The 12,195-nt window shown below is 38.5% G+C and overlaps 1 protein-coding gene across 1 annotated transcript in view; it reads right to left on the bottom strand.

Moving 5' to 3' along the window:
• Positions 1 to 9,542, bottom strand: part of LOC127622949 (rab-like protein 6) — a 45,059-nt gene extending 35,517 nt beyond the window's left edge. Inside the window, exons 1-2 of the mRNA XM_052097148.1 lie at positions 9,417 to 9,542; positions 2,315 to 2,774 (exon numbers count right to left, since the gene is read on the bottom strand). Coding sequence (XP_051953108.1) covers positions 2,315 to 2,444 — 130 coding nt within the window. The 5' untranslated portion in view covers positions 2,445 to 2,774; positions 9,417 to 9,542. The remainder of the gene's footprint in view (positions 1 to 2,314; positions 2,775 to 9,416) is intronic.
• Positions 9,543 to 12,195: the final 2,653 nt, after the last annotated feature.

Genomic DNA, 12,195 nt, shown 5'->3' with positions numbered 1-12,195 from the left:
AACAACTGACATTAAAAGAGACAATATTAAATTAAATGAAGTTAACAAGTTAACTAAAGTTCAGGAGCGGACCACGCCTCAACCAATCAGCTTCTGCACTTCAACGCACTTATACTGAACCAACCTCCTCAGCACCGTTTGTCTCAGTTTCTCGACCCCACCCAACCCTCCCCTTCTAACTCATCCCTTCAACATCCTCCACCATTCCTCAAGTCTCTAAACTCCCCTTCTAACTCATCCCTTCAACCCCCACCCCCACCATTCCTCAAGTCTCTAAACATCCCCTCTCTACTCCACAGTCCGCATCCGGGGGGTCTTCCGGCCACCTGGCTTGCTACCTAGCGAGACGAAGCCCCCACTCTGAGTCTCCCTGCCAAGACTCGATCCTCAGCCGGATCGAGGACCTCAACATCCTTTCCCTCCCTATTTCATCCAAACATGACCATTCAATAAAAATACTTCATCTTCATTGTTGAGGCGTGGTCTTTGCTAGTGAATTCACTGTTAAGTGAAATCTAAATTTGTGGTCGACCGAAATGGGTTTTTTTAATAGCAAATGCCGATATCCAGAGAGCAGGGCCAATAGGCCGATATATCACACAATTGAATATAGTAATACCAAACAAAAAAATTGCTAAAATAAACTCTTATTAAGCACTATATTTAATCAATTTCACACAAAACTAAAAAATTATATTGTATTTTATAATGGTAGATAGCAGTTTCTTCAGATTTGTTTAGTCATCAAATTTTAGTAATTCTTTGGACATGAAGAATTTGTTAAAATATTAGGAAGGAAATACCAGCACACAAAGTAGTCCAGCAACCATGGATGGCATGTCCACATTTAAACATACTATATCTAATCAAACCAATTGTACATACACTGATGGTGAATAAGACATTTTCTTATAGCACACGTGAAGTGATTTTAACTATTATGGGCTGCATCCGAAAATATAGTCAGCTGACTTGCTACCTTATTGACTAAACAGTTAATGGCTGGCATCTGCTTTGAATGAATGGAACTATTAAGCAAACTGGTCGCCGAACAGTTTGAAAAGCACCATATTTTCATCACACCTCCTCCATATACAGCTTCTGGAGGCAATATTTTCCTGGTTTCGGACGCAGCAATCTCCTGACAGTTTAAACAGCCTGGATCGTCTGCTTGGATCGCCACGGAGTGACCATCATGATTTGTGAATCAGAGAAACTTTTTATCCTGATCCTGATGTTTTTGATTCTGGCTGATGGAATACGCATTTCAGAGGAAGATTTTAGATAAGTGCTCGACGGGAAGAAAATGCTGGATGCTGGATGTTCGTGAAATACATCTGTTTAATTGAGATATCTGCATATTTGCAAACGGTATATAATACAAGTTTTATTCATATTTGCCTTTTATCATTAGAAAAGAATGTTAAAGGTGACAGGGAATTGTTGAGGAGAGGGAGATACAATACGTGCTTTAGAGGTAAATAAAGGAGTGCTTCACATAATGCTGGATCTGCTGAAGTTGTGTGAGGATGGTTTATTACATCTGTTTAAACGAGATGTCCATAATTGCAGATGGTACATGATATTAGTTGTATTGATATGTGCCTTATTATCATTAGACAAGACAGTTAAAAGTTACAGGGAACTGTTGAGGAGAGAGAGGGAGAATGAAAAAGGTGAGCACATTAACTTTGAGCTCAAACGCATCTGCCGCGGCTCTGATATGCGAACGCTTTACATGCCACTGTGTTGCATATACTGTAGAAACAAAAAACGAACCGTGACTAGTCATTTACATGTCTCAGTTGCTTCACATGCAAGCAGGCAATTCTCAGAGTCCTCAAGAAACAAATCGGCCAAACGGGAAAATTTATCGGCATCGGCGATATATCGGTGGACCACTAATCTAAACATTTACCAGCCAGTTGCCAAATATCAAAATCTTTAGTATCATAGTGCAAAATGTGGTTTCAAATGAGAGTTATTTCCTCTCATTGTAGTGGACGGTTGTACACACAGTTAAAGATCGACCTTGGGATTTAAGGATTGATGTCTAGATCATTCAAATTAATGCATTGGGAAGTCAATATATTTACCCTCCCCTACTTACAAGTAAATAAAATGGAATGTAAATATTCTCACAAATATCAATCTTGACAACAAAGCCTTACTTAGAAAAATAACACACTCAAACTCAAAAATAGAGAACACAATGTATGCCTTTAACACACACACACGGACATTCTCAAATGCTTCGTCTTTGTTTAAACTATTTGTAAGAGGCTCTACTCAAAAACTTGAAAAACATGCTTACTGTTGTATTGTACGCCTTTGGCGAAGCGTCTCTGTAGACTCTGATTCATGGACTGCAGGCCAGCAGGAATATTTCTATCCCTGAGCTGCCCTGCTTCAGAGCCCACCAATTTCTTCAGAGCAGTAAACATCTTGATCCAAAGCTCTTCAACAGTCAGAGAATACTAAAGATTGATTTTCTTGGTATACAATCACAAGTGTCAAATGTTGATGATTTCTCAGTTTCTTAACCAAACATACTGATGGCAGATATGACGTCAGCTTCAGGTTTCCCAACGTCTAGAAAAGCAGGTCAAAAGGGGCTCCAGAAGGTTTCTTTAGAAAAACAAAATATAATGGTAGTGGATTCAGGTCCAGACTGTTGATGGTGACCTTCTGTTTCAACAGCTCACAATCCTAAAATGTGTCATTTTGGCTACTGTATACATTTATATCTGTCCATCCTGGTCTTCTGGCATCCCCTATTAGTTACAAGACAAAGATCAAGTATTAGCAGCATTCACTATAACCTCACACAAGCATTAGAAACAACATTGCATTGTTTTACCCATGTTGAAAACAATTCAAAAAGCTAAATTCTTGATTAGTGTACAACAGCACTAAAGACCCTCCCTTAACAAAATCTATTTTATTGTGGTCCTAAAGAGTATAATAATAGGAGAAAAACGATATATACTGAATATTAATGGAGTAACATAATTAACATAAAAGAAAGTTGGCAAACATTGGACAAGGATCTCACTTTACATTTATTTGAATCACTTTTGGCATTTTATAATATCTTAACTAAGTATATTACAACGATTTGTGATTTATTCTGCTAAAAAGAAAATCAACAGTGTACATTTTAGAGTTAGGCTACAACTTTAGGTTCACAAAAGAATCTCTAATGCCTTTTCCAGCAGTCAAACAGGGCCCACTTTGCACATCCATTGCAACAAATCCATTCATTCCCAATGTCAAACAATTTGTTGCAGCATTAAGTCCGATTTAAACTTCTACGTCGAACCTACGACGTAGGCTATGGTGTAGCCTGACGTGCACCTCTTCAAAAATGTAACTGCATGTTGCATCGACGCAAACAACAGCAGCTGTGATTGGTCCGCTGAGTTACCAAAGACTGCCCCCAGCACGACAAGTAATGTTCTGAGGTAGCAAGCTTATTTGATCTATTCACATTTGTATCCACAAATTGTGTCAAATTGTTCAGTATTTGGAATTAGGGCTGGGCGATATGGACCAAAAATCATATCTTGGTATTTTTAGGCTGAATGGCGATTCAAGATTTATATCTCGGTATTTTCTACGAAGTGGACCAGTTTGGTTGTGGCGTAGTGGGCTAATGCACACAACTGTTAATCAGAAGGTCGTTGGTTTGATCCCCATGGCCACCACCATTGTGTCCTTGAGCAAGGCACTTAACTCCAGGTTGTTCCGGGGGGATTGTCCCTGTAATAATTGCACTGTAAGTCGCTTTGGATAAAAGCATCTGCCAAATGCATAAATGTAAATGCAAGTCAAAGCCAAAAGTGAGATGGTAAATGAAGCTTGCAATGCACTTTTTTAAGGGGCAGAAGACTTTTCGTGGTGCGAAGTCTTCGCGACCGGGGTTGCAGCAGCAGCATGAAGTTTAACACATACTGCAGTTTATGGCGCTGTTGTAAATGGTGGAAGATATCTGAAGTGCTTCCACTTTTGAATGCAACCTGTTTATGGCATTCTCTACAGATGACATGCAGGGCTCGACATTAAGCATTGTGATGTGCTTGTCCTTCGGACAAGTAAATTGGTCATTCACTTGTCAGAGTAAATAAGTTACTTGTCCAGAGAGTAAAAATGACATGTATTGGTTACATGCTCAAGCTGCATGCCAAAATTTCTGTTGAATGTTTTCTAAAATCTGAATCAGAATGAGCTTTATTGCTTGTTATTAATGACACCTGTGGCCGTTAAGTGAACTGCAGCCAGCTACCTGTTGCACGTGCTAGCGCATACACACCATAGGGATGCGAGAGAGCCAGCATCGACCAAAACAATGACGTAACGTAAAAAGAGACTGAACGTGACTCACCGATATCATGCTGACAGATTAACAATATGACAATACGAAAAAGATTATCGTGATAACAATTTTGGCCATATCGCCCAGCTCTACCACCTCCCGATGTGGTTTGAATCAGATTCTGAAAAATCTGGTTTCATTTTGTTTTTTGCTGTCCAGACTATCAAAAACTCATCTGGATATGCAAAAAATCAGATTTTTAGTGGCAGTCTGAACAAGGCCTTACATACTGCACCTTTAAACAATAATACACCAAAAACTAATAATATATATATATATATATATATATACACACACACACACACACACACATATTATTTTTTTTTATTGATTGTGTAAAATAGTCACATAATAATAAGTTTTATTTATATAGCGCCTTTCCAGAGCTCAAGGACGCTTTACAATAGACAAGCAACAATAAAGGCAGAGGACAAAGACAGCAGACAAAACAACAGCAGGTAGATAACAGTGAAGGTACAGAAAATGAGAAGGTTAGGTAGATGGGACAGCACCCAGCGGGGGAAAAAAAAAAAAAAAACAGTACAACTTAAGAGTTATAACATTCAGCAAATAAGTGAGTTTTGAGCATGGATTTGAATTCAGAGATAGTGTTAACAGAACAGAGTGATCGGGGTAGAGAGTTCCATATTTTGGGTGCTACAACACTGAATGATCTGCCCCCATCGAAACAAGGCGATGCCGAGGGACGACGAGAAGGCTAGAGTCGGAGGATCGTAGAGAGCGAAGTCGGTGCGTAGGGGTGAAGCAGATTACAGAGATAGGAGGGAGCCAAGCCGTGCAAAGATTTAAAAGTGAGAAGGAGAATTTTGAATTTGATACGGTAAACCACAGGAAGCCAGTGAAGATCATGCAAAATTGGGGTGATATGTGCAGAACGCTTGGTGTGGGTGAGTATTCTGGCAGCAGAGTTTTGAATGTATTGCAATTTGGAAATGGAGCTAGCAGGAAGGCCAATAAAAAGTGCATTGCAATAATCGAGACGTGATGTGATAAATGCATGGATGACAGTTTCAGCGTCTGAGATACTGATGAAGGGACGGAGCTGAGCGATGCGACGTAGATGAAAGAATGCTGATTTAGTGATAGAATTAATGTGAGAATGGAAAGATAGAGAGGAGTCAAAGATTACACCAAGACTTTTAACAGTACTAGATGGTTTGATGTGAGAGCCAGCAAACTCGCAGGTGAAGTTAGTAGGAATTTTGTTAGTGAGTGACGGAGGTCCGGTAAAAATAATCTCAGTTTTGTCCATGTTAAGTTTTGAAAAATTTGAATGAAGCCAATCTTTTAATTCATGCACACAAGCAGAGATTTTGTCAGTTGTGATAGATAGAGTCGATGTACAGGTAGTATATAATTGAAAGTATATCACATAATGTCAGAATATCGATCGCAGGCCCATGAATCGAATCGTGGCATATTTTCTAGTATCGGCAAATATCGGATCGCAGGGCAAGAGAATCGATTCAAGATTGTATCGATCGTTATGAAACTTATGATTTACACCCCTAATTAGAAATCGTACCGTGTCGATTCATTCAAATATTGATATAATCACGATACTTTATCGCATAATATTGTATTGATACTTCAGATTGATGTATCGATATTTATACTGAACTATTTGTTTATTCATCTCATGTAAACACACAAAGTTGCAACACTGTTACTTACAAATCAATTTAATGAGCTCACCAAGAGACAAAAACGTGATGTTTCGAGGTACATGCTCTTCATCAGACATCAGAATATAACTGAAATATACCCAAATCAATTGGAATTTAAATTGACTCGTAATCATGATATCGTGATGTATTGCAATATATCGAATTGTAACTTGTATAACGAATTATGAGGTACCAGGCATACCCAGCCCTAGGGATGTAACGGTTTTAAGGTTTCACAATATACCTCAGTTTTAAAACGGAAGATTATCATACCGTTAAAATCTTCTCATTGCGTGACTATAAAGACTAGAGACTGAATATAAACCTGAATATATAGATTCTGTTCAGTACTTTTCTAAAATCCAATTCAGTTTAATTAAGACATTTACACAGCATCATATAAACTTGGTGAGATAAAATAAATCTTTAAATTGTGCCTTCCTCGTGTTACATTCGACTGTCACTCAATTTTAAAGGTGGCACGCAGGTGTCACGAGCACATCAGAAGTGCATCATACAGACATGTCTGGGATTACTTTGGGAACACTATAGACCCACGAGGCACCATCAATGATGATGGTTAACCAGTCTGTAAAGTAAAAAAAAAAGTATCAGCTCAATCGGGAAACACTTGCACCATCTCCGTGAGACCAATCCCTGGAATTTGAGTAGATGAATGCAAGTGGAAATACAGTATACAGGATAATAAATGAATAGTCCCTGTTAGAGGTCGACCGATTAATCTGCCGATTTTTTGCATTTTTTAACATAATCGGCATCAGCCAATATCCAAGTATATCAAGCCGATTATTAGGCAGGCGCATCTGTGGGCAGCCTAGTGTTGTTGTGGAACACGTGTTCGACGCACACTGCCCCTAGAGTCATTTTCCAGCAGAGTGAGCAGACCTCAGTGCCTAAGGAAGGAGCTAAGTTTCTTGGAGAAAACGGTATGGATTAAATTTGTATAACTCCTTTATATTTAAATAAAAACTTTTGATATGTTACTGCCAACTTCGAGAAAAAACGCGACATGACGTTCAGCTACTTTGGATATTGATAGCGTAGTTGAAGTTGCATCATCACCGCAGAAGGGTTGCTATCATGTCACAATAAGTAAGCAAGAATTTAGCAATTACAGACAGTGAATCTGAGACTTTTATTTGTTCTGTTTGTGTGTCTTATATTTGAGAGGGTTGTCACTCAATGCAGAGAAATAAGTAATAAAAAAAGATACCAGCACACTATAGGCTAGTGAAGGACTGGCTTTGGTAAGCTCGGACGTTACCGGTTCTGCTGTCGGTACTGGAGAAATTAAGAAAATACATTTATTATTGCTATAAAGAGAAAGTTATTTTATCTCGCCAGCCATTTCTATGTATAATAATTCTATGAAACCATTTGTCTGTGATGCAATTTAGCTATTCGCAAAAATACCGGATCGATAAGCAGTACCGGTAAGATAGTAATACCATTAAAACCTTAACGATACCCATCCCTAGTTATGCCTGTGCTTCTCCTGGATGCTCTGAATATTGGATTACGTGTCTGGATTGCCCCTTAATTAAAGCTGCATTTGGATCTCAACCTTCGTGTCTCGGAGCAGTTCGTAACACCTGCTTTGTTTATTTAATATATTTGTTATACATCATTGATACAATATGTTTTTACACTATACATTTTTAATTTAAGTGTACAAGTGCAGATTGGTCAAGTGTATCGTAATTATTTGTGTTACATTTTATCTTTCAAATAAAAGGTTCAAATAAGAGGTTAAAAACAAGCACATATCGGCCAAATATCGGACAAAATAAATCGGCAGCATTAATCGGCCATCGGCCGACCCGGATTTCAAAAGATCGGCATCGGCCTGAAAAAAACAATATCGGTCGACCTCTAGTCCCTGTTTCATAAAAACACCAGATTCAATGTAGTTTTACATGATTTGTAATGATTAGGTAGGCTAACGTTAATTTTATGCTTTCTGTCACATTCATAAAACAGCAAAAGGATTTACGCACCCATTCAACATTACGACGTGCCAACTGTTTGTACATTTGCCAAAGTGCAGCGCAACAGTAGGCCAACAATGTGTTTGATACTACTACTAATATGTTTTATTTGTAAACCATATGTAGTACTAAATAGGGTTTACAAAGTGCATGGCTTTGAGGAAATTGACAGTGAAACTGTGGCAGAAAATAGACAGTTTTGGATAAAAATACCAATAACAAAACTGCAAATGAATAATATATTTTCAGTAGGTATTGTTAAGAATTAAACTAAAATCACAAATGCAACAAATTACTGAATGCATACAAATGCATATCTGAAGTGTTAACCTGGACAATAAACATAAATTATTACAACTCAATTTCATAAATCATAAAATACCAATAGCAAATATTTTTTTATTTATCATCATCTGACTAATGTACATGCTTCAATTTGTTGTTGTTGTTGTTGTTGTTATTATTATTATTATTATTGTTTTACCTGTTTGTGATTTTTTTTTAATTGTATTTATTTGACCATTTAGAGTGTCCTGATGTTCAAGATCAAAAGATAAAGGATTAAAGTTGAAAACATCTCAAATAAAGTTCAAGAATTGGTTATAACTTACATATTTCTCTTTGTGTTTATCTGGCATATTTCATAAACAATATTTTAAACTGCTAATAATATTACCAATACACCTTAATACCGTGATACCGTAATACCGTGGTATCTTTGTGACGGTTATCATACCGTGAAAATGTCATACCGTTACACCCCTACCCAGCCACATAGGAAATATACAGTATATTACAGCACACAAAGATTAAGACCCAGACTAACCTAACTAAGAGAAGCAGATCATTATAAAGTTGTGTTATTATTATTTAAGCAGCAGAAATTATATTTCATATATTGTATCATTTAAAAAATATATATTATATACCTATAAAAGCACCGGACACTGCATTAGAACCTCAAATGAAACAAAAACGACGTGATATTATATAATACAATTATATCATAATATTTTTAAATTGCATTGTATGGATTGTATTACACAAACCTACATTTATCTCAGTATGTAACAGCTGACCTATAAAACCAATGACACTTATGAAACAGCTGTTCAATTTTATTTAACTTACACGTAACCAGCTCGTATCTCACAACCTTTGGCGGAGTCGTGTGAATTCTGTAGCTATAAAACAGCTCATTCATACCTGTGTTTGTTTAGTGAGGTGAATTGTTTGCTCTCGTTTATGTGTGAGGGCCATCCAGCACTGCTAAAGCGACGTGTCCGTGAACATCCAAACTAACAACAACATTCAGTACCACTTTATTTATAATAACTGCATTACCTGATTGATGGTCTTCGTTTGGGGTATTTCAGTCACATGCTGTTGTTGCGCGGTGTTTATAGCAGCGTGTTTTCTGTTGTGAGGGAAACATTTCCGTAGCATCCCTCTCTCATCCCTCAGTTTCTCTCAGCTATGGAATGCCGTGAGGAGAGACGCGCGCATCGGGTGCGCGCTTGAGCTGCAGCGCCTCTAGCGGTAGGATGATGTAATGACAGGTAAGGACTGCTCTACGTCCCTCTAGTGGCAGGATAACAAATAATCACAGAACAAACAAAGAATGTACCCCCGTTTAAAAGATATGCCTTATTCTTGCAAGGTTTGTAGCATCCTGCATTATGCATCCTGAGAGAAAACCAGTGTTAAGAAAGAAACAATTTATTCAGAAAGTATAGCGCCACTGTTTTATTTTTATTTGAGTGAAAACGAGGCTGTGCGGAAAACAGTCTTTGCAATCTGTGCATTGGCATGCTCTGCAGGCTATTAAGTTGTATAAAGGTCCTAGATCGCATCTAATTTTTGCAACAATGTCTTGGTGACAGGAGCTTCCAGTGCATAACAATACAAAAACAGCAGCACGACATATATATATATATATAAAAAAAGAATCATTATACATATACGTACATACACTCAGACACGCACCTACATGCATACACACATACACACACATTGTGCAAATCTAATACAAATCCGTTATATAAAGAACAAAATACAGTATATTATGTACAGAGCAATGTTGGATAATATAAATAGACTTAACTGTGTATTGCACATAATTATTGCTCAATGGGGAAATTTTAACTGTTCATGAGATGGATGCCTGAGGGAAAAAACTGTTCCTGTGCCTGATGTTTCTGGTGCTCAGAGCTCTGAAGCGTCGGCCAGAAGGCAACAGTTCAAAAAGGTAGTGGGCGGGGTGCGTGGGGTCCAGAGTGATTTTACCAGCCTTTTTCCTCACTCTGGAAGTGTATAGTTCTTGAAGGAGGGGCAGGGGGCAACCAATAATCCTCTCAGCAGTCCGAACTGTCCTCTGTAGTCTTCTGATTTTGTAGCTGCACCAAACCAGAGTGCAGTGACAGACTCAATGACTGTATCAGCAGCGCCTGTGGCAGGTTGAACTTCCTCAACTGGCGAAGGATGTACAACCTCTGCTGGGCCTTTTTCCACAGTGGAGTCCATGTGGGTCTCCCACTTCAGGTCCTGTGAGATGGTAGTGCCCAGGAACCTGAATGACCCCACTGCTGCCACAGTGCTGTTCAGAATGGTGAGGGGGGGGGTCAATGTTTTAGTGTTCCTCCTAAAGTCCACAATCATCTCCACCGTTTTGAGCGTGTTCAGCTCCAGGTTGTTTAGACTGCACCAGTGAGCCAGCCGCTCAACCTCCTTTCTGTATGCAGACTCATCATCATTAGGCCGATGACAGTGGTGTCGTCTGCAAACATCAGGAGCTTGACAGAGGGGTCCTTGGTGGTGCAGTCATTGGTGTACAGGGAGAAGAGTAGTGGGGAGAGCACACATCCCTGGGGGGCACCAGTGATGATGGAACAGGTGCTGGAAGTGAATTTCCCCTGCCTCACAAGCTGCTGCCTGTCCGTCAGAAAGCTGGTAATCCCCTGACAGATAGACACGGGAACAGGGAGTTGGTTTAACTTAGTCCGGAGAATGGTGGTGGTGTAGTGGGCTAAATCACATAACTGTAAATCAGAAGGTTGCTGGTTCGATCCCCACAGCCACCACCATTGTGTCCTTGAGCAAGGCACTTAACTCCAGGTTGCTTCGGGGGGATTGTCCCTGTAATAAGTGCACTGTAAGTCACTTTGGATAAAAGCGTCTGCCAAATGCATAAATGTAAATGTAAATGTGAATAGCTGGGACGATGGTGTTGAAAGCCGAGCCTCAAATTGAAGGGGACCTAGAAAGGGTCCAGTGACGTCCCTCAGGTGGGCCAACACCAGTCTATCAAATGACTTCATGACCACAGACGTCAAGGCGACAGGTCTGTAGTAATTAAGTCCTGTGATTTTTGGTTTCTTAAGGACAGGGATAATAATTGAGCATATACACACACATATTAGACATGTTATGTCTTACTCAAGGTGGCCCTATTGTTTCAGTGAGTGACTGGATTTACATTTGACATTGCTATTTATTGAAGAAACAACATGGAAGTAAACTATAGCAAGTAAAACACATGAACAGAATGACTTGACTATTGTCATTTAGGTATACTACTGAAATTATGCTAAGTTGTGCATCTATTTAGACTCAATAAATGCCTGAGAAAATACATATGTGTAGCTGATGTGTTATGTGTAGCTCTATCATTTTAGACAGCCAGTTGCAAGACATTTCAGTGTGAAAGTAATGAATGCTGTTCTAGGTTTGTCCTGATTTGTTGCATTTTCTCTTTGATATATGAAAAATGAAACCACAAAATACATAAAAATATTATTTTCTAATTGTCTTGAAGATATTTAGTAAATTTGACACTAACTAGCTTTGTTTTGGCACCAAATGTATGAAGGCCTGGCCAATATTATTATATTAACATACGATAATGTAACTATTTAATAATAATACATACTATTAATATAATTTACATAGAATATTAATATGTATCTGCATTGTAGTGCTTATGCACCAAGCAAACAATGTTGTTTCCTGCATCTCAGGAGGTTTCACCATGACAGTTAAGAAATAGAAAAAAAAAAAAAAAACACCACAGAGATCCAAATGCCCACTGCACGCTCAGATTAAATGACGTAATCCTGTGAAAGAG

Source organism: Xyrauchen texanus, chromosome 3, assembly GCF_025860055.1.
Source record: "Xyrauchen texanus isolate HMW12.3.18 chromosome 3, RBS_HiC_50CHRs, whole genome shotgun sequence".
Classification (NCBI taxonomy): Eukaryota; Metazoa; Chordata; class Actinopteri; order Cypriniformes; family Catostomidae; genus Xyrauchen; species Xyrauchen texanus.
The sequence above is the reverse complement of the archived record's forward strand: the minus strand, read 5'-3'. Positions and strand labels throughout refer to the sequence as shown.